The sequence below is a fragment of the Elephantulus edwardii genome, unplaced genomic scaffold, assembly GCF_000299155.1.
Source record: "Elephantulus edwardii isolate Elephantulus edwardi_28Jun2011 unplaced genomic scaffold, EleEdw1.0 scaffold00022, whole genome shotgun sequence".
In the NCBI taxonomy this organism is placed as follows: Eukaryota; Metazoa; Chordata; class Mammalia; order Macroscelidea; family Macroscelididae; genus Elephantulus; species Elephantulus edwardii.
Window position 1 is genome coordinate 5,265,377 of NW_006399772.1, and position 23,814 is coordinate 5,289,190.

A 23,814-nucleotide genomic window follows, 5' to 3' on the forward strand; every position below is an offset into this window, starting at 1 on the left:
GCACAGGATAGGACAGGGTTCTTATCTTTTTCTTAGGGTCACTATGAGTCTTACTTGACAGCACCTAACAATAACAATGGGCAACCATTGTACGACTTCTAGTCATTCTCTTATTTGTGGATCTCATATCAATTTCTTGCTATTCTGATTCCACCACACTATCTTTTCTGTTTATTTTGCACTTAAATTCCTTTTTTACAGTAGCATAGCATTGTTCCCACTTAGATTTGCTCTCCTGTGGTTTCATGTGATGGAAAAACCCTTGCACATAATTTTCACATGAGGCTTACGAGGTAGTCTTGGGGTTTTTTCTGACACACACTTTCCCACAAAACCAGCTTCAAGTAGTAAGGAAACCAGAGCGCAGGAAGATCAGGACCTTCTAAAGGGGCCTTAGGTGAAGAGGTTTATGGGAGATTGGTCTCGGTTTTTCTCTGGACTCTCATCCTTTCTTTTACCAACTCTCCATGCTGCATTGAGAACCACACAGCTCCATTCTCCCCTCTGTGTCTTGTTATTCTCTTATTGCATGCCTTGGCATACTGTGTTCCCCTGTGAACTAGATGTGACTCTCCTCTCAGAGAAGACAGGACTGGACTAGTTTAAGTGGGTTATGACCTGGAACATTGGTTCCCTGATCTCTAAAGCAAGGGTAGATTATAGACAAAACAAAGATAAGGCCAGTGAGAGGGGCTGTTCCTGGAATAAGAAATCTGTTTTCCAAGAAGGAAAAGGTCTAGAGTCTTGTTGTTCCTTTTGGTTATGAGGCTGGACCTCTATACCCACCCTTAGATCAGATGTCTGTAACTCTCCATTCCTCCTGGACGTTGTACCTCATTTTATTGATACTTTATTCCTCCTGTGCAATCTACTGCCTCTGAAAACCTGCTGCAGGGGTCAGCTTTGAGTTGGTTCCGACTAAACAGTATAACAACAACATAGAGTTTTAATCTCTCTTAATCTTTAGAAAACAAAACCATTTCAATTCTTTTCTGATGCTGACTAGAAATACAGTCTATATTTCTCTGATCTTAATCCTCATAGGGGGGTCAAATCTGACACGTTACACAGTCTTCCAGATTGCCATGTCTGGTGAAGACCAGAGATGCTAGCCAACTTAAGGACCCTCACTTCATACTGTTAGCCCATAGAGCAGAGAAAATCATAGAGCAGAGAAAACCCCAAGGGACACCCCACTTTTGATCTTCTGGGTCTTTGCTTTGAGTTTAGTTATTTCACAAGAATGACTCTCAAAACAAAGCAAAACAAAGGCCTATGTTTAAGATTACAGCTTTATAATAGCAAGAAGGAGATAAAAGATACATAGAGCCAGTCTGGAAGGGTTCTCAGTGTGGTTTCCATGTCCCCCAAAATGTGCTCTCTTCACCTGTTCATCAGTTTCTAACATCAGTTGGGAAAAGCATGGAGAGTCAGGGCTTGAAGTTCTTCCACTGAGTGTCATTACATACATAGGCAGCGATCCCATCATTGTCTGTGTGGTCCATCCCACTCTTCAGTCCTTCTCCACTGCAGTCCTGCTGAAATTACAGCCCTTCCTTCCAGAGTCACCTTCTTGGTGTAACCTGTGAGGTAGGTGTGGTCTGGAGTCCCTCATGAATAACAAAGACTGCAGTCACTGGGGAAATTCCAAGGTTTTAGAGCTTATCTCTCAGGCACCAAAGGCAAAGACCAAATTCCTTGAATAAGTGATTAGTGTTGTGTGCCCTGAAGTCCGTTCTGACTCAGTAATCCTGTGAGAGTGGAACTGCCCCTTAGCTTTTCGGAGGTTAACATTTTTAGGGGAACTAATTTCTTTAAAGGAACAGATTGTGTTTGTGAGTGTGAATACCAATCTTTTGGTTAGCAGGCAAGCACTTAATCCATGCATCACTGAAAAAAAAAAAAAAAAACCACCAACCACAAAACAACCCCACCACAAAACAAATATCCAGCCAAACAAAAAAACACAACCAGGAAAAGAAAAACCACCCTAAAAAGCCAAAACATCAACCCCAGCTCAAACTCATTGTTCTGGAGTCAGAACCAATTTGTGACAGTTACTGACCAGAGTTTTCAGAGGCTATAAAATATATCCATCTTTCTGCTGCGGAGCAGCTGCTTGGAAGCCCTTATATTTGGATTGTCAGTGTGAATCCTTCCCTACCAGACCACCGGGCTCCCCATTGTACCATGAGGGCTCTTAATTATAATCTCTATGTGATGCTTACAACTTATGCCTAAATCATACAGAACAGCTTTAAAAACTCACTGTTGTCTTCGCGACCCTCCATCAGGTTTCTAAGGCTGCTATTAATAGACTCCTAAATTGCAGCAGGAAGGAACTGCCCATCTTTCTCTCAACACATCAGTCCATGCAGCCTATGGGTTAGCGTTGCAAGTATCTATGGGGTATGTAATAATTAGCATATTATATAATGTACTTTTAGGATAGTTAACAGTTTTAGTTTACTTGGTTCCACAGTCAACACTCTTGGTAACAGCAGCCAGGAAATCAGGAGACGAATTACATTGGGAAAGTCAGCTGTGAGGGACCCCTCAAGAGTACTGAAGAGCAACGACATCAGGCTGGAGACTAAGGTGTGCCAGATACAGGCTATAGTCTTTGCAGTTAGGTACTATGCATCGGAGAGTTGGACAATGAATAGGGATGATAGCAAGAGAATTGATGCCTTTGAGCTGTGTTGCTGGAGAACAGTGTTGAATATACCATGGACGGCTAGGAGAACAAACAGGTTTGTCCTAGAGAGGGTGAAGCCAGAATGCTCCTTGGAGTCAAAGATTCTAAAGCTTCGTCTGACATACTTTGGGCATGTTGCAGGAGGGACTGGTCCTTAGAGAGGGACATCATGCTTGGGAGAGCGGAGGGACGGCACAGGAGAGGAAGACACTCGATGAGATGCATCGATTCTGTGAGTGGAGTGGTTGGGAATGAGTGTGTTTGAGATGGCGAGGTTGGCACAGGATAGCACAGCGTTTAGGACTCTTGTACATAGGGTCGCTATGAGTCGCATGTGACTTGATGGCACATAACAACAACAACAATAACAAAAACTTTTAGGATTGGCAAGTCAACTTCCTTACCACTAGGCCACCAAGCAGCTGATCTAAAATGTGTTTTAAGAGTTCCGTTTTTAAGTTTAATTTGACTTATTGTTGTTAAGTGCAATCTGACTCATAGCAACTCTGTGTATAATAGATCAAAGTCTTGCCTGATCCTGTACTGAATTTGATTTTAGCATTATAAATGCCATCCAACTATGCTTACTTAGTCTTAAAACCCTGATGAATCTGTAGTAAGATTATCATCCCACATCTTTAAAAATATTAGCATGAGAGTAAAATATCTCAGTCACAAAAGGACAGATATTGCATAGGACCACTGTTGTAAAACGGGACTGACATCCGGGTTGAGGGAAGACAGAAAAGGAGGGGAGGAATGATATATATTGCATTGAAGCAGATGATGGAGAGAACTGTTTAAAAGGAATATATGAATGGGTATTCTTGTCATTATAGAAGTCCAGAGTGAAGCCTGCCTAGTGGAGTGGACTTGGGGAGGGGAGGGATTGCATAACAATGAAAGGGTTTTTCTTTCTTTTCAAGGAGAAGAGTGAATTGGGGGGTGGGGGTGGGTAAGGAGAAAAGTACAACAATGAATGACTGGAAACCTAAAAAAAAAATTAGTATGAATGTTCTTAGTTGTGATAGTTTTAAGTAAGTACTAAGAAGTTAGAACTTTTTGCCATGGGTCAGGTCCACCTCATAGGGAATGTGTAGGACAGAGGCCCACTCTTCAGGGTTCCCAAGACTGTAATATTTATAACAGCAGACTGCCATGTCTTTCTTCCAGAGAATGACTGGTGGTTTCTAAGGGCTGCCTTCAGTCTGTAAGCCACCCACTTCTGTGAGAACTAGCTCTGTTCAAGTGTAATTTGCTCTAACAACTTCTTTCTTTCTGTCCAGAGCTCTTGGAAATGTCTGTTTATCTCTTATATTTAAACTGGAAATATGTTTAGTGGTAACTCCCAATAGGGGAACCTGTGGCCAGTGAGGAGCAAGTTGCTTCTCTTTTTCCTCTGTAATTCTGAGGTTCATTCCATGCAGCTCAAGACCAAGGATGGTCACCAGCTTGATAATGCCCTGTATATACTAGCTTACTCTTCATTTCTCTTTTTACTTTACTTAGTCCTCCTGCTCGTTCCTCATGCCTGGAGTTATCCTGTTCCCTAAGAACACTTCTTGCCTTAGTTTGATTTTCTCAAGGTTGAATCTGAGACAAGGTTTTAGTGGCAGTTGGTTTATTTATTTATCCTATTTAAACAAGATCTGAAAGATGGCAGGGAGCAAGCATGTGCCTATGAGGACAGCTCATTTCTGGGAGAGCAAACAAGCAGCACAAGGACCTGTAGGCTGAGCAGACTTGGCAGATTCCCTGAACAAGGAGTGAGGAGGTTAGGAGGATGGAGAGGGGGCTGAACAAGGGGCAGAGTGGTAGGAACTGACACCGGAGGACCAAGGGGTGAGATGAAAGCAGATCTTGGAGAACCTAGGGGATTATTAGCCTTTGGCCTATCCTTTGAATAAAATGGGAAGTAATTTTGAGCAGTGAAGTGATCTAACTTATTTTATGAAGAGATTACTTTAACTGCAAACAACAAGAAGTTTGAAATGGCATTTGGATATCAGAGAGGCAGTTGAACACAACTTGAAAGTTCAGGGAGAAGTTGGCATCAGTGCCCTGAAGGTTTTGTCCCTCGTGTGTTATTGTTGTTGTTAGAGCCCTTCTAGTTGATTACGACCCATAGGGAGCCTATGAACAACAAACCTGAACCCTGTTCTGTCCTGTGCCATCTTCACACTTCCTGACACACTAGAGCCCATTGCAGCAGTCACTGCTACAGTCCATCAGTCTTCTTCTCTTTTGTCAGCCTTCCACCTTTCTGAGCATGATGTCCCTCTCCAGTGAACAGCCTCTCCTAGCAACAAACCCAATGAATGTGAGACACAGCTTTATAATCTTTGCCTTCAGGGAGCACTCTGGCTTCACTTTCTCCAAGACATATTTGTTCTCTTGGCAGTCCATGGGATATTCAGTACTCTTGTCCAATAGTACAGCTCAAAGGCATCAATTCTTCTTCTGTCATCCTTATTCATTGCCCAGCCTTCAGATGCATTGCAAATGACTGAGAAGACTGTGGCCTGAATCAAATGCAAATCAGTCCTCAAAGTGACACCATTGCTCCTAAGTTATTTGGAGAGATCTCTGACTTCAGACTTTCCCAGTGCAATACATCTCCTAATCTCCTGACTGCTGGTACCAAGGCTGTTGATTGTGGATCTAAGTAAAATGAAATAGTTGACAATTTCAATCTTTTTTTTTTTTTATCAATCATGATGTTACCTATCTGTCCAGTGATTAGGATTTTGGTTTTCTTGATGTTGAGATACAATCCATATTGAAGGCTGCATTGTTTGATCTTCTATAGCAAGTGCTTCAAGTCCTCCTCAATTTCAGCAAGCAAGGTTGTCATCTGCTTAACACAGTTACTGATGAGTCTTCCTCCACTCCTGATGTCACATTCTTCTTCATGGAGTCCAGCTTCTTGAGAAATTTGCTCAGCATACAGATTGAATAGCATGGAGGGAGGGTACAACCCTGATGCACACCTTTCTTAATTTTAAACCATGTGTTTTAAATCATGCTCCATCTTCATAAGAGCCACTTGGTCTAGGTCTAGGTTTTGTATGAGCAAGCATAAGTGTTCTTGGAGTCCCATCCTTGTATATATGTACAGATAATATTTTTCAACAATAGTGCTTTAGCAGCTAGGGCTTCTTATGTAAGGCAGCTGTGACCCAGAAAGTGGTCTTTTGACTATTAATGACTTTGGCCCCTTATTTAGAGCATCTTTGACCTAGAAGTCAGGCCTTTCTCATTAATAGTCCTTCGGGCCTGAGGGCTGCAGGCTTGTGCACCAGCATAAAAAAATTCAGCAGAGACTTCCATGTGACTCTAATATTCACACCTGGGATGTTACCTCAACATGCCAGCCATGAGTCTAAGCTGGAACATCTCAGCACTCTCCTAAGAGCACATCTACCATATCTGTGCAGCCTTCAACTGGATCTACTAACATGATAGTCATATGCCTGATTTGCTATTAGACATACAATGCTAATTTGTCACTTTGTTGTATTGGGGAAATTCATTGTTCCATTTAGTACAGCACTTGTCTGTCAGTTTGCTGCACTGGGTAACTTGTGACTTGTTGTCATGCTAAAATGCCACAGAGCTCCCAGATTAATACAGATTAGGAAGCAGGATTGTTCATTCATGTTTTAAATAGCATGCTTGTGAGAATCCTATGAGCAGTAGAGGAATACAGTTATAGTGCTGGAGGTAGAGCCCAGATTGGAAGTTAAAAAAAAATGAGGGAGAAATAGTGGCAATCATCTTTCAAGAATTGGAACATGGGATGTAAAAAGCATGAATATTGGGAAACTAGAAGTCATGGAAATGAAATGGAATGCATGAACATCAACATTTTAGGCATTAGTGAGATGAAATGGACCAGCTTTGGACACTTTGAATCACGTGGCAAACTATGCTGGGAATAAAAAATATGGTACTGCATTCTTCAAAAAGTTAATCTCACATTCTCTCCTAAAGTGCAATGTTGTGAGTGATAGGATATTATCTGTGCCCATACTGCCCCTCATGGAAGGCTTTATTTTGTTAAGATGTCTGAAAAAATGTAACCAACAAGTGCTTTAGGATCCGATTACAATGTTCTGTCTTTTAAACAAACATTTAAGAAAGTTTTATTTTATCTGTCTGAGATAGACCATTTAAGCATTTGATTGTGAAATGTGGTATGCCTGAAGATATTGTTAAAACACATTTTGTTGCTTAAGTTGAGATTTTCCAATTGTAAATGAGGCAAATGGAAACATTTTTCATATAAACAAGATAGGATTCCTTAGTGGGTTTGTTTTTGGGTTGGTTTTTTTTAAGTAATGTTTCTTTTCTTGGATAGGCCTAGAAAATGGTCCGCCATAGGTGGTCAGGCCTAGGCTCTTCAACTTCCTCTGAGGAGTTTTACTTTCATGAGACATATTATGTCCCCAGTGGCAGCAATAGGGATGGTCATATATGCCAGTCCTCTTGTTGCCACTGGGACTTTCTTAAGCTCCATATGCTCATCATAAAGAATTAAGAGCTAAAAATACTCTATGAGACTGTGGTTTGACTCAAGAGCCCCTGTAACCAAACATGATTCCTTTGAACCAGTGTGATGCCACTGCCAAAGAACATTTGATTTTCATTTATTCTCTTGTTGTGTGTTTGTGGTCCCAAGTTATAACCACTCCTGCATTGTCTTTCCAAGTAATCCTTAAAAGCATGTTACACAGATAAGCTAGTTATTGAAATTTTGAGTTTATAGTCCAGAAAAGGTTTTGTGACCTTTGTCTCATTCTGTCCCCACTCCCCTCTACAAAAATCAGGAAAAGGGGTAAATAGTCTTTATTAAATTTTTTATTAAAAAGACTAAAACTGTCTTTTTAAAGAAAATAACTGTCAAGTTATTTTCTTATAAATATGGAAACTGGCATTGATTAAGGTCAAGACTGCTTTGCCATCCTCAAATCGTATTATTATTAAAAATAAAGTCATTAAGAGAACACTTTGTAATATTAGTCTTTACAAGAATTAAAATATAAAGCAACTCTCTTTTGTAAAGTCTACCATTGGAGGAGGGGAGTTCTTGACCTAAATTTGGATATCCTTCTAGCCCATTGCTATCTTGTGCAGCTTTTGCTCAAATGTGACACTGAGGAAATAAGTGGGTCTCTATCAGAGCTCTACCACCTTTCCTGAGGGAAAACTGAGTGCACATCCCACTGATAGGTGTTGTCAGCCATGACATATTCGTGTAAAAATATCTTTACACTTTTACACACAAATAGAGTTTGCCATTGTTTTGCAGAATTGGATTCCTGTCCATTTAAGTGGTGTTTCTTTACAGTTAGAACCAAGAAGTTCTATGGAGCTTTGCTAAAAATGGCAGTGGAACATGGATAGGGACTTTCTCCTTACTTTGGATCCATTGACATCTCCCTTGTGCTGTTTTCCCTGTTTTAGATTGAAGAAGATTTATGGAAAAGCACTTATTTTAATAGCAGAAGTAATACAAAGGGAAGTACATGGTCACTTTAAAGGTTGAACATAAAGTTGCCTCATGTTTTTGTTCTTCCAAGCAGCAACCCAACACGGGACATACTGCATTACTAGTGCTTCTTACATTTTTCGGGTCTTAGCTTTAAAATTCTTTGATTTGTTAGGGATTAATGCTGAAAAGCTATATAAGAGTCTCTGACTGGGCAGTTTGTAAATAATAGACTCTCAATACTTTTGGGGGAAAATGATATACGTTTGAATTCCATTTGTTAGACACTCCTATATGTTGCTGATGGAAGTGCAAAATTAATTTAACCTCTTTCCAAAGTTGCTTCTATTTAAAATATATTTTCTTTTTTTAAATTTTTTTTTAAATTTTTATTATTTTTTTTGTGAGTGTACCGTCAAATCAGGTCTGACTGGTACAGGAGGAGATTGTCCCTCCTTCCCCGGTAGAGCATCTGGTGGATTTGAACCATGCACCTCTGGGATTGTAGTTGCAGCGCCTTGCCACTAAGCCACCAGAGCTCCCCTTAAAATATATTTTCTATAAGCTAAAGAGTTGTATCCTTTGTCTGTACCTATTCAATCTGTCTGCTAAGCAAATTACTTGAGAAGCTGGACTCCGTGAAGAAGAATGTAACTTCAAGAGCAGAAGACTCAGGTTATAGACTTCTCCAAACTGTTGAGAAACAATGATGTCAGTTTGAGGGTCAAGGTACATCTTATTCAGGCCATGGTCTTTTTAATCACTTGCTGTGCATTTGAGAGCTGGGCAGTGAATAAGGATGACAGAAGACGAGTTGATGCCTTTGAGCTGTGGTATTGGACAAGAGTACTGAATATCCCATGGATTGCCAAAAAAACAAACAATTATGTCTTGGAGAAGTGTAGCCAGACTGCTCCGTGGAGGCAAAAATGATAAGCTTCATCTCACATACTTTGGGTATGTTGCTGGGAGCGGCTGTTCATTGAAGAGGGATATGATGTTCAGAAAGGTAGAGGGTCAGAGAAAGAGAGGGAGATCCTTAGCCAGATGTATCCAGAGTGACTGTAGCATTAGGCTCGATGTGTCAGAGATTGTGAGGATGGCACAGCGTAGGACGGGTTTCAGATCTGTGGTTCATAGGGTAACTAGGACTTGTACTTAGCTCAATGACACCTACCAGCAAAAACAACATAAGTTAATGAATTTGTGTGTGTGTGTGTGTGTGTGTGTGTACCATCAAATTGGATCTGACTGGTACAGGGGGAGATTGTTCCTCCTCCAGCAGAACATCTGGTGGATTTGAACTGCATGCCTCTGGGATTACAGTGCAGCTTTTTGCCACTAGGCCACCAGAGCTCACTTAAGTTAATGAATTTTTATGAGTCTCAAATTTGCCTTACTTGGTATAATGATATTGCCAAGTCAGCTCAAAGATTTACCTATTTATACTTGAATTTCCTGAGCATCCCGTTGGTGATATGAGAAAATACGTGCTCTCCGAGGCTCGTAGGGGATGTGGAAGACAGTTTTCTTACTTGGGGTCTTGTTGCCAACATACATCCCTGATGGGTGGGTCTAGGAATAGGACTGGTAAGACGACTTTATGAAGGGAAAGTTGTTTTATGAGCTTGTGGTCAATGTGTGAGGATTTCCTAGAAATTCTTCTTCCTCTGGCTTTTGAAGCAATAATGTCAATAGTCTAGTCTTCATTACTAAGATCCTACTTTTCTTTATAGGATCAAAATGTTTAACTTTGTTAGTAGAAATCCATCCTGTTAACAATGTGAAGGTTCTGAAAGCAGTGGATAGCTGTATTTGGGTCCAGGTAAGTGAGTCCATATGACATTTATCACCTATCTCTCTAATCCTGAGACCTGAAGGTAAGGGTGTTTACAGAGTGCTTTCACACACATTATCACTTTTAACCCTTGAAACAGATGGGCAGGGCTGGAAGTGTCTCAGCTCTTGTTTGCAAATATGGGAAACAAGAGCTTAAATCTGACTCTGACAGCAGTGTAGAGCATTTACATGATAGAATATTGAATATTAAAATGCATTTGAGTCCAGAATGCTTATTAGTGTACATGTGTGGCTGACACATAAAACTATGCAATGAAATAATTTATCTCTGAATTTGTCAAGTCCATGAATTGATGCAGAGCACTGTGTGAATAACATGGATGAACTAGGTAGTGTGTGTGTCCATAAGCATAATCTCCCTGTGTCCAATTTCAAATATTACCAAAGCATCATTTCTCTTGGTCTACCTGGAGTCAATTTGCATAACCCAGAGAGAGAATTGGCTTCCTGTTCAGACTGCCAATCCCCAGCGTCAAGTCAACAATCTGCTTTGGAGTTGTTAACTAGGCTTGCCTCTCACTTAACCTGAGACCTCCAGCATCAGTCATTTTTATGTCACCAGCACTACCCACTACCCCTGTTCCACTCTGAGCATCACTCTCTTCCTCACCAGCCTGACCTGGAGCTCCCCGTTTGTGTGCTGCCTCCTCCGGGAAGCCCTTCTGTCTACACCAGCGTGGATGCAGGAGCAGAGTGGACTTCCTTTGTCTATTCTTTTGGCAGTTCAGAATATTTTGCAAGATGTAGGATAGGTTATAAAATAATCAAATGTTGGATTGTACTATATAATATTTTTATTTAGTTGTGCATGCTTAAAATCACACAGTAACATATTATGGAAAATGGATTTTTTTTTTTCGTGTAGGTGATCAAGACCTTATTGGAGAATTGGGGCAACTCAAGAGAATTAAAGCAGAGGAAGGGAAATTTTTTTTTCTCTTTCCAAAATATGTGATACATGACTGCATCCAAAAGCCCAGGGAAAAATTTCCAAATAGAGTGAAACACATAGTCTTCCTATGGACTTCTCTCAGTGCCTGCACCTGCTTCCAGCTCCTCATGTCTGTGCCTTTGAAGAAAGACATTCCTTCCCCAAATTTCCATTCATGGCACATGTCCATCATCCCTCCCCATCTCCCATGAGGAAATGTCACTCACTGTTCACTGGGTTTACTCTTACTCCGGGATCTGTCTTCTTTTTCTCACCAAGTACCTATAAATTCCATCTTCACCAAAGGACTTCCATGCATTGCTGGGTGGGTTTTGGATTCCAACTCTGGTGACTTTTGAGGTCCTTTCCCAGAGTTCCATTTTGCCACATGGGGTCTCTCTGACTCAAAATAGACTCATCAGTACCTAGTAAAATAACAACTCCAGCATGAAATGATCTTTAGATGATAGTTCTAGTTGGTATTTATAGACACCCACCCCAAACTCCCTCCTGTACACTTACATTTATACCCTTAAAAGGACCAGACCTTGGAAAAAAGACATCATACTAGGAAAGGTGGGGTGTCAGAGAAAGAGGAGAAGACCCTCAACAAGATGAATTGACACAGTGATTTTAACAACAGGCTTGAGCATATCTGAGATCTTTAGGATGACACAGGCTAGGGCAAGACTCAGATGTATTGTTCATAGGGTTGCTATGAATTATAGTTGTCTTGACACAACAACAACAAAGATAAATATTCTCGGAGTCTAATTCCATATTTGTGGGGGGAAATCCCAAGTGCAGCATAGTGTGTATAAATCCCTACTCACGACTATGCACCTTTCTGCTCATGTAAAAAGCTATGTTATGTAAAAAACCTGTCATCATTGTCTGACTTCCAGAACTTGCCTCAGGGCTGTCTCAAAACAAACAATGCCTGACTGGAACTGTTTCAGAGCAGTATTTTCATTAACTGTCACATAAAAACAAGGCAAAAGTTTCAGTTACAGATCTTCAGTCCCTTGGTCTAGGTCGCATTTCTAAGCAGACGCCCAGGTTGCCTCTGCTGTTCTGGGGGAGATCATGTTGTCACCTGCGGGGGGTATTCCTTTATTTCAAGGCTGTGAGGACTTTCTTTCCATTGTTTATGTGGTGTCACTAACCTTTGCTTCCCCTCAACTTTGGCACATAAAAGATTCAGTTTCAAGGGCACAATTTCACATTTCATGTGTACACATGGAATACGTTCTACAGGATTTAATTACTACCTAATAATTTTAAGTCTATATTCTGCATTGCTATCTATAATTTTGAGACTTACTATTAAGAACATGTAGACAGTGTTTTCTTTTTCACTTCTAAAAGGGAGATGCTACACTATATTTGATCTTAGAAAAATGCATCAATTCTGTTTTCAATGTATTATAATGGGAAGTTAAGTAATGTTATTTTATTAAGGTTCCTCCTCCCCAATCTTAGGTGAAACTGCTAACATGGCTGAACAGTTTTGAGGATAAAAGAGTGAAGTCACAGTATTTGTACTAATGCATGTGACACTTGCTTTCCCTTAGTACCACAGCTGGCAGGGTTAGGGCTGGTTTTAAAAGTCTGAGACCTCCTTGTGTTTCTGGCTGATTTGTGCTATAGGCAGAGTGTCTACAGATACGTGGCTGGCATAGACAGGAGATCCCAGAGATGAGCAGTGGGGTGGAGTGAGCTTTTTCCCCGCAGTGACTGTCATCCTGTGCTTTGGGGCTTGTAGAACCTCAGCCCCATAGCACCCTCTGACTCACCATCCTTTCTTGGAAAGTCCCTGGTTATGTTGTACTTTGTCTTTCAGATGTGGGAAGTTGGGCAAGAGTCTGTTGACCTGGCTCTCAAATTAAGGGCTAGACATAGTTGCACAACAAACGTATTGATCTCGCATTCTGTTTTACAAACCAGAACATTCTGTAAAAATGTAGCTTTCATTGTTTCTGATTGGCTTCCATATCACATATTCCAAATAGGAACTAACACACCTAGAGATAACGTATATGTGAGTCATACTGTGTAAATTATGATCAGGCACTTTGAGTCAGTTTTCCCCTGGAAAACCAAGTTCCAGAAAGAGTTCCTACTAGCTTTGATCTGTAATGTGTGAGTGCAAGCAGTTCCCTAAAATGATTCTGTGCTTCCTGGTCCCTCGATGGTGTGTAACTAGTACAGTGATCAGTTGTACCTTTATGATTTAATTTCATTTGATTAATGATTTGATCAATTTCATTTTTTTTAGTTTCTCTACCCTCATGTTCAAAATCACTCTGTTTCTGAGGACCGTCTGTTACTGATTTCAGAAGAGAAATGTAAGTATGGCTTTAGGCAGTCTACAGGGACTTGATGAGGATGTGGTCTGTTAGTGAAGTATGGGACATGACTGAACCTTCTAGATATCCATGTGCAGGTGCAGCAAACCCCCTACCCTTTGCTCTCCACTCAAGGGTTAGGACTCATGTGCTAAAACTTTTTCTTCCTAGCCCTAAATGTTGTTCGCTACGTCTTTGCTCAATTTCCTTATCCCAGGAATATGTATATGTAGATTTTCAGTGAATTCACATGGTAGAAAATGTCCAGAATAGTTGTGTAAATAATTTCCCTTTTAAAAATGTCATTGAAATCTTTGTCAGGGTGGTAAAGAAACTTGAATAGAAAGAGGAAAATGCTAGAAGAATTCTGTGATAGAACTTGACCACATAAACTTGGTCACGTTCAAGGAGAGGCAAAAAAAAAAATTGGGACATAGAAGGTTATGCCTTTTAAAATGCTTTCACATTTCAGGGGGAAAATCCTGCCACACCATTCACTGCTGATCTTACCTAGTAAATGAATTTTCCATGTTAGAAGATGAAATAATATATTTATACTGCAGTTGTCTGTGTTCACTTTATACTCTTGCTTTACTGTCTGCCTCACATTTGTAAGTAGAAGCAGAAGAGGTAAATGTGGCTTAGTCTAAATTACATACTGCAGAAAGGGATCATCTACAAATTGACTTAGTGTTAAGGGTTTTGTTAGTGTGAAACTGGCCCCAGAAAAGTCTCCCTAACTTATCTTGTATAATGAGTTTTCTATATAATTTGTTAATACAAACTGGTATTTGAAAGCATTTGAATGTTTAAAATTAGACTCCACCACAAAGGCCCTTGTTTTGACGAGTGATGGGTTAAGGGAAGCAAACACTTGCTGATAGAGCCCGGAGAAGCAGCAGGGGGAAAAGTTTCCTGTCCTGTTAGAGTTTTCACTTATTTATTTTTTAAAAGCTCCATGTATTATTGATATCAAAGACAAAGCAAATATTAGACTTGAAAAATGGACTTTAAATAGTGGAGTGCAGTTAAAGATAGTTTTTAAAAAGCTTCCATTGTGAGATTCTTCTGTTTATGGTAGTTATTTAATCTACATTTCATTTATAAAAATTTCTTCACAGTAGTTTGATGAAAAAGTACTCTTTTTTTCCCTGATGTTTGAATTCTCTTTCTATTGTGTTTATTTTAAGATATCGAACAATTTCATATTCAAGTCATCCAAGAAGATGGAAATAAAGTGGTAAAGACCTAAAATGTCTTTTGTTGTGCATGTGTTTCCTTAAACCTTTGTTTCTAGACTACTGAAGCTAGATTGTCATTATTGATACATAACATTTTCTTTATTCGGTATCTTTCATATCATATCACTTATCGTAATATGCAAAACAACATAAAGATTTATGAAGAAGCTAATGACTTTCCTCATCTTTATTCCATGTTTCAGTCTCCTAAGGTAGCCAGTGAGAATCTGTAAGTCTTTCTGCACCTTGTAAGGAGGCTGGTGATACAGTGCATAGTATATCAGGCTGCAAAGTCAAAGGCCAGAAGTTTGAATCCACCAGCCATTTCACAGGAGAAAGATAGACACTTATTTTTTAAAGATTTACAGCCTTGGCAGTCTGAGGGAGCCTCACTATGAGTCAAAGTCTTAATGACAGTGAGGTTTGGTTTTGATTCTACACCTTTTATTATGGTCATACAACACACATAAAGTATGGTGTATGAGTGTTGTTGTAGACAAGTCAATATTTAACTCCTAGGGATCCCATGTAACAAAAGAGAACTGCTGCATAGAATTTCTAGGCTCTGATATTTACAGACAGATCAGCCACTGCCACACAGTGTTGTGAAGAGGTTTTTTGGGGGGTTTTAATAATTATTAATTTTCATGAAAATTTACAGAGACTGGATTTCCATTCATTCACTGTTGCACTTTTCTCCCTGCCCACTCCTCCCCCCTAGTTCATGCTTCCCTTTAAAAAGTAAAAGAAAAATTCTTGCTTTGTTATACAATCCCTCCCCCTAAGTCCACTCCACAATGCAGCCTTCATTCTGGACTCCTGTCATGAGAATAATACTAATCAAATATCCCTTTTAAAGAGTTCTCTCTCTCACCTGTTTCAATGCAGTATACATAATTTAAACCATCTTTCTCAGTCTCCCCTCAACCTCGATGTCAGTCCCATTTTACAACAGTGGAACTATGCAGTATTTGTCCTTTTGTGTCTGAGATTTTTCACTCAGTGCTGTGTGTTCTAAATTGAATCAGTAAATCTTTTCAGATGGATTGAAGCATATCTTAAATGCAACAATGGTTTTAAGCATATCTTAAAGAGATTCTGAGGAGGATACAAGATCAAGCAGGATTTTGTCTTTTTTACTCAGAGTTGCTGTGAGTTGGAGCCAACTCAAAGGCACCTAATAACAACACAGTAACATAGGCTTAGGGCATATTGGGGATGGGGTGTGTGTGTGTGGGGGGGGCTAAATAGCCATGAATAAATTATTGGGTCAGTGACTCCATGAGAGAAATATGGAAGGTCTGTTCCTATTCAGTTTACAACCTCTGAGGGTTAGCTATGAGTCAGTTATAAATGGATGACAGTGAATTTGAGGATTGCTTTTAAGGAGCTGGAGAACTTCTGCAGAGGAAGTAAGAAGAGGATGCAGTTCTTTGAGACCAGAAAGCTTTTTTGCCGTAGCATTTTTTTTATGGTACAGGATAGGGCAAGATCTGTATTTTATAGGGTTACTGTGACTTGTAGTTGACTCAATAGTACTTAACAAGCAACAGTAACGACAGTGATGTTCTATTAAGTGAGATGCTTCTGTGATTCTTAAAGGACGATAGCTTTTCCTTGCTGTGAACCAGGCAGAATGACATACTATCTGTGCTAATTAGCAGGTGCTGCTGGAACAGATTTGGGTGACTTTGTTTTCTCACAGTTGTTGTTGTTAGGTGCTGTCAAGTATGACTCAGAGTGACCCTATGAACAACGACGTGAACCCCATCCTATCCTGTGTCATCCTCACTGTCTCTGATACACTTGAACCCGTTGCTGCAGTCACTGTGTCAATCCATCTCATGAGGGGTCCTCCTCTCTTTAACTTACTCTCCATCTTTCAAAGCATAATGTCCCTTTCCAAGCAATAGCCTCTCTTATCAACATAACCAAAGTATGAGAGATGAGACCATCTTTGTCTCCAGGGAGCATTCTGACTGTACTTTCCACAAGACACTGCTGTCTGTTCTTTTGACAATTCACTGGATTCTTCTTCACAATATTCTTCTTCAGTACCACAACTCAAAGGCATCACTTCTCACAGCTATTGTTGATAAGTGCGATCGAGTCAAGAACGATTCATAACAATCCTATGAAAACAGATCTGAACTTGTTCAATGCTGTGCTGTCCTCACAATCTCTGACACACTTGAGTCCATTGCTGCTGTCACTGTGTCAATACATCTGGTTGAGAGTCTTCCTCTGTTTTGTCAACTCTCTAACTCCCCAAGCATGATGTCCTTCTCCAAAGAATATCTTCTCCTAATAACATGCCCAAAGTATGTGAGGTGAAGTTTTATCATCTTTGCCTCCCAGGAGCACTCTGGCTGCATCCCTTCCAGGACATATCTGTTTGTTCTTTTGACAGTGCATAGAGTAATGAGTATGAGTACTTTTCTCCAACACCACAGTTCAAAGATATCAATTCTTCATCTGTCATTCTTATTCACTCTCCAGCTCTTAGCAACATAGCCAGTAATGGAAAAAACCATTGCCTGAATAAGGTGTACCTTGGTCCTTAAACTGACATCATTGCTCCTTAATAATTTGGAGAGGTCGCTGACTGCAGACTTTCCCAGTGCAATACGTCTCCTTATTGCTGATACCAAGTATATTGTTTCTGGATCCAAATAAGATGAATTCACTGACAATTTCAGTCTTTTCTTTATCTATCATGATGCTGCTTGTAGGTCCAGTGGTGAGAATTTTTGTTTTCTTGACATTGAAATGTAATCTATATTGATGGTTGTATTCTTTGATCTTCTGCAACAAGCACTTCAAGTCCTTCTCACTTTCAGCAAGCAGGGTTGTGTCATCTGTGTAACTGCAGGTTATTAATCACAGTAAGGACGTGAGAGGCCTGCCTTCAGGCTAGAAGGGAAGGCTGTCTGTTTCTGCTGTAGATAAAAACCCTTGTTTTATTATTTTTTTGTTTGTTCTATTTTACATTTATTTAATATTATCCATGTAAAGGTTGGTGAACTTCAAAAAGAGTAACTACAGTCTTATCGCTAATTCTTCTACAAACCAGAACACTACACCAAGAACATGCTTATTGGTATAGCTACCATTCTTATTTTCTTTTTTCTTTCTTCTTTTTCTTTAAATTTTATTTTATTAATTTTAATGAACATTTACAGAGATTTTGGATTTCCATTCATTCGTTGTTGCACTTTTCTCCCTGCTCAGCCCTCCCCCTCAGTTCACTCCTCTCTTTGAAAAGTGAAAGAAAAATTCTTTCATTGATATACAATCCCCCTGCACCACCCACCACCCCGAGTACACTCCACTATGTAACCTTACTTCTGGACTCTTGTAAAAAAAAATCATTGTTGTAGCTTCTCCTGGCATTCTTCTCAGCAGTTCTTCAACCTTTTCAGGTGGCGTCTATCTTTTCTTGATTCTCTAGCTAATCTTCTCTTGTTATGTCCTAAAGTTATCAGTTTAAAACACCCTCTACACAGGTATGAGCTTCTTAGTATAACAAAGAAAGTCTTCTTTTCCACACAGTATAGGTGTTTGAATTATAGCACGTATTTCTGAGGACACAAATCAGTCAGGAATTTAATGTACTAGAAAATTTGTATTCTATATCCGGGCTCACCTAACTGTAGGTTAATGCACTTTCTTTGAGTCTTGGCTTTCTTGCCAAAAATTAAAAATAAAATTATTGGTTAAATGGTTTCTGCCATCTCTTCTGATTCCAAATATCAGTATCTTACATTTGTCTTGTCCTTAGCAATTGACTTGTACCTGTCTTAATTACTAGAAACAGAACCAGACATCAGGAGCTCCATGGTACATAATTATTGAGAAAAACTTGAAGCAGGCATCAGAGTGTAACTGTAATAGAGACATGCCAGCGGGCCAGGGGAACACAGAGAACCTTACAGTCTTCCTTTAGAGGTGAAAGACGCCTTTGTACAGCAGGAATGACTAAGCCTGGTCTTGCAAGATTAATGGTTAAGTAATGCTGAGAGATGGGCAATATCATCATACCCATTGTGGAAGACATAAAGCTGAGAAGCATGCCCAAAACCACATGGGTAGCTTATGGCACTACTGGGGTCATTATCTACTACTATCCCTTCCAGACTTGGCATCACAACCTCTACTACGGTAGTTAGGGCCTCTAGCTTGCAGAGACCTGACTGAATGGGTTATGTCAAGAATAGGAAGCTGTTTTAGCCAAGCCATTGATTTGTGGTGAATGTGGCCTTGCCTTCAGCAGCCCAAGCCTATCTATTAAATTAAGTACAAGAGTTAAATAGTACAGTATAGAAGAAGAGTGAATAATGTTGCCATAATTTTGTTTCCTGCAAGGACTCCCAATATATGTGAATTGTGTGTATGTGTGTGCTTGGGTTAGAGAAAGACTGGTAAAAAAATCCACTGTGGAGATTTGTACATGTTGTATATAGACTGAAAATAAAAAAGAGTGAATTGCAAATATGCTCTGTGCTCAGTTATATAGTAAAATCTTTTTGTCTCTTTAGGTGATTAAAAATTCTGGCAATCTACCAAAAGACAGAGTTGCTGAGGATTTCGTCTGGGCTCAGTGGGATAGGATAGAGCAGAGACTGTTCTACGTTGACCTGAAGGTAAAACCTAGTCCTCTGGTCCACCTTTTTAGAGACACAATTTAAGATTTGACATTCCCACAACTCTTATTTCTGTATTTACGTTGGTGGAAGGCAGTCAGTTAAATAACGAAAAGGCTCTTCAGTGCTCTGCTTTCTTCTTTTGGCCTCTCTTTTTCTAACTAGACTTTTTGTTGATTTGGGGGAAGATCTCATTTAAATTATTTCCTCTTGTAGAAGTCAAGAAGTATCTTAAAATGCATCCAGTTTGGTGCTGATGAGAACTTTAATCTGATGGTAAGTCCAGAGAATGATCGGCCTAGAGGAAATTTTATAACCTTTTAAAAGAACATTTTAGAATTGTTGATGTTGCTGTCACTTGTATATGCAAATAAAATAGTTCTTGGCATCTCAGGGCTTCAACCCTAAAGTAAATGCAATTAATATCAGTTACTAGAAGCATATACGCAGAATACGTATTCACTGGCTGAGTGTCTGGCATGAAAGAAGCAAGTTTAAGAATGGGATAAGTAGAGAGCAGTAGATGTGAACTATAAGCAGATAGCTTCAAATTGTCATACATTGATTGATAAAAAAAAGGCTTATGAAGACGTTGGATTTAAGAATAAGAAGACAATCAAAGAGTATTGTTTAAATAGTGTAGCAGCACTCCCGAGACAATTTGTAACACAAAATGATGAACTTGTAATACAGAATCACTAATACTTTTTTCTATGATGAATTATACATACTTGTTTTCTTGATAAAGACTAAGTATTGAGCTCACAGTTTAGATTGATATTGTGTAACCACAAGATGATTTACATTTCTTTTCTCCTCCTTGCTTTTTCGCTAATACACAAGGAGCTCCGTACCCCTTTCTACAGACCCCTCTCATCTCTTTCCTTGAACTATCAACTGTGTCTTGTAAAAAGGACCACTTCCAACTGGCGACTTCGTACAATGCGTGTATAGTATTCAAACTTGAGGCAAAGTTTGCCAAGTATTAGCCTTTTAAGAAATAAATATACAGGGGAGCTCTGGTGGGCTAGTGGCAAGGAGCTGCAACTACAATCCCAGAGGCGAACGGTTCGAATCCACCAGATGCTCTGCCGGGGAAAGAGGGACAATCTCCTCCTGTACCAGTCAGATCTGATTTGACGGTACACGCACACAAAAATAATAATAATAAAAAAACAAATAAATATACAGCTGTTTTGTGGTTGCATGTAAAGTCTGAAATATCCCCAGTGGATACTTTCTGTGCTGAAGAGAATGTATTATTTGTCATTTGGCAAGCTTAACATTGTCAGGTTTGCTCTGGTATTCAGACAAGACTGTCCTCACTTAATTAACATCATTTTTTGGTTTGTTTTCTCCTGATTTTTGACAGTTTGAAGCACCCTTGGACATATCATTAAATGACTCAGGATTTAAGTAAGTGACTCAAAGAATAAGATTAAATTTTATAGGCACTCATGTGGCAAAATAATTACATTTATACCTAATCTATGGTGTTCATATAAAAGGATGATTTGAAATCCTCTTTGTATAAATCTCCTTTTTATGTTCTTCTATCCATAGGGAGTATAAACAGCTATCAAGTATGAACGCAGGCTTTTAAATGTAAAATCAATTGTATTGATTTTTCTTAGCCATTTATTTCTGTTCAGCATCTCCATTTGTTTTGATCTGTGGAACTGCTCTTCTCCCTATGATTAAATGAAAAAAGGTTTGATGAGTCAGAGAACTGCACTCAGAACTAAACATCAAAGCCCTTTCCTTGATGCTATCAAAGAGGATGTCACAGGTCAACCCTCTTGTATCTGTACTGTTTGTGTTGCCTACTTTTTTTCCATTTTCCTTTTTACAGAAAAGGTGAAGTTTCTTCTTCCCCTCCACTCTCAGAATACTTTACATACAGTGAAAGCACAAAACACTTTTGAAAAAGTAAACTCTTAAGTCATTAGAACAAAGACGACATGAATGTTAATGCACAGAAGAAATTAACTGAAGTAATAATAATAATAATAATAATTTAATTATACTCCTAAATCTCACTGAATGATAACCCTAAATTTCATGTAAATTCACTAAATGATAATCTTAAATTTCACATAATGATAATGCTGAATTTTACAAGCTCCATTTCATTATACGTAAATATTTAGTTGTTTTTCTTTTGAAATATTGTATGCGTTTTTCTAAATCAGAAAAAGTTTAAGAAACAATTTGTGAATGGTATTTTTTTCTATTGCATTTGTATGCTATTTACCTACCATATATTTTTAAAAATTAACTCTTTAATTATTTTATAGAATTTCTTAACAGAAGAAAGAAGCATTTTTAATTTGCTAAATTACTGAAGGGTGCATCTCTATTACTGTGTCTGGATTCTTTGCCAATAACACAGCATATAGATACATTAGTAGAGATAGATCTCCTCTAAGAAATTTAGGAAGATAAAAATGCATCTGTTTTTCTGTTAAGAAATTCTGTGAAGTCAATCTAAAGAGGATAAAATTGATGCATGGGACCTTCTGAAGATTAAATCTCTGTGCACATCAAAAACTTTTTCCAGCGGGGTGAAAAGAAAACCTGCAGACTGGGAACAAACATTTGGTAATTCCATCTCAGACAAGAGTCTTATAACAAAAGTTTACAGAATACTCCTAGGCATCCACAAGAAAAAGACTTATAACTCAATTACAAAATGGGCAAAAGACATGGAAAGAATTTTCACAGAGGAAGATATTTGAATGGCAGACACATGAAGAAATGTTCCAAATCACTGACAATAAGAGAGATGCAAATCAAAACCTCAGTGAGGTACCATCTCACTCCAGTAAGAGTGGCAAAGTTTAACAGAGCAGCAAGTAATAGATGCTGGAGAGGATGTGGCGAGAAAGGAACTCTTATACATTGTTGGTGGGATTGTAAAATGGTGCAATCATTCTGGAAGGCAGTTTGGCGCTTCCTCAAAAAGCTAAACATAGACATTCCATATGATCCAGCTAGTCCACTACTTGGAATATACCCGGAGAATATGAGAACACATATGAATATGAGAATATGAGGCACAAACAGAGATTTGTACACCAGTGTTCATAGCAGCATTATTAACCATCGCAAGAACATGAAAACAACCCAAATGTCCAACAACAAATGAATGGATTGAGAAATTATGGTATATTCACACAATGGAATGCTATGCAGCATGCAGGAGCAATAACTTTGTAAATAATTACCTAACTTGGGAGGGACTGGAGAGCATTAAGCTGAGTAAACTAACTCAGGCACATAAAGATAAATATTGTATAAAACTGTTATTGTAGAATGAGTATAAGGATCCAGGAGGAGGGGGAGAGGCTGGAAGCAGAGGGATGTGGATGTGCAGGGGGAGGGGAGGGATTAATCATTGGGTTGTACAATTTGATGGGGGGTGGGGAGTTGAGGGAAATGGAAAGAATTTGTTCAAATTTGTATTTAAATTTTGTAAATAAACTAGTAGAAAAATTAAAAAGAAATTCTGTGGAGCAGCCAAGCAATTTATTTTATGACATTATGATATTGGCAAACAGTATTTACTGCCGCCAGAAGAATAAACAAATCTATCTTGAAGAAACTGCACCCTGGATGCTCCTTAGAGGCACGGATGATAAAGCTTTATCTTATGTACTTTGAACATGTTGTCAGTAGAGGACAGTCCCAGGAAAAAGGCATCATGCTGGGGAAGGTAGAGGACTAGAGGCAGAGAGGAGGACCTTCAACAAGATGGATTGACAGTGAGGGCACTTGGAGTATGGCGGTGATTGTGAGGGTGGTACAGGATAGGGCAGGGTTCCAATCTGTTCATAGGGTCGCTGTGGGTCTCAGTTGACTTGATGGCACATAACAACAACAACAACAACAATGTGTTTATGTTATAGTGAGTACTTACATCTTTTGTTAGGGAATATGTTTTAAAATACATTCAAAAGTTTTCGTGTTTTGTGTTCGTAGGCTTGTCAACTTTGGATGTGACTATCTTCAAGATCAAGAGGAATTATCTAAACACCCAACTCTATGTGTTTATACCAACAGCACAGGTAGAATAATAGTTCAGTACACACTCAGCTGTCTTTAAGGTCTATGTAAATGTTGTTGTTGTTGATTGCCTTCAAGTCAAGCATGACTCATAGCGACCCTGTGAACAAAAGGCTTAAAGCCCCTCTACAACTATTAACATTTACCAAAGTTCATAGAGTTTCCGGAGGCATGTTATTTAGGAAATGGATGCCACTCCTGCTTCCAAATGTTAGCCATATTTTATCTAAATGGATCTTGAATACGAAATACAGGAGAGCTATCTTCTTATATACATTATCTCATGAACTTTCATGTGCTGAATTATCATCTCCACGATAATTTTATACATGTGCTTTCTTTATTAAAAAGTCACAGCCAGCAGGCTCATTGTTCTAATAGATATTATTTGTATTCATTCTCCAAAAGAGGACATAGAGTTGTATTTAGGCAAAGTACTTTTTTTTTAAACTAAACTCTGTCTTTTAATAAATGGTATCTAATTATGAGGTTATTTCCTGAGTTAGATTCAAGGGCATACTTTGACTCTAAACTCAC

At 39.0% G+C, this 23,814-nt stretch overlaps 1 protein-coding gene across 1 annotated transcript in view; it reads left to right on the forward strand.

Annotated features, from left to right (window-relative positions):
* GSAP (gamma-secretase activating protein) overlaps positions 1-23,814 on the forward strand; it is a 112,288-nt gene that overhangs the window by 28,138 nt on the left and 60,336 nt on the right. Inside the window, exons 6-12 of the mRNA XM_006882600.1 lie at positions 9,926-10,014; positions 13,259-13,328; positions 14,519-14,568; positions 19,108-19,212; positions 19,429-19,488; positions 20,585-20,628; positions 23,194-23,279. Of these exons, the coding sequence (XP_006882662.1) occupies positions 9,926-10,014; positions 13,259-13,328; positions 14,519-14,568; positions 19,108-19,212; positions 19,429-19,488; positions 20,585-20,628; positions 23,194-23,279 (504 nt within the window). The remainder of the gene's footprint in view (positions 1-9,925; positions 10,015-13,258; positions 13,329-14,518; positions 14,569-19,107; positions 19,213-19,428; positions 19,489-20,584; positions 20,629-23,193; positions 23,280-23,814) is intronic.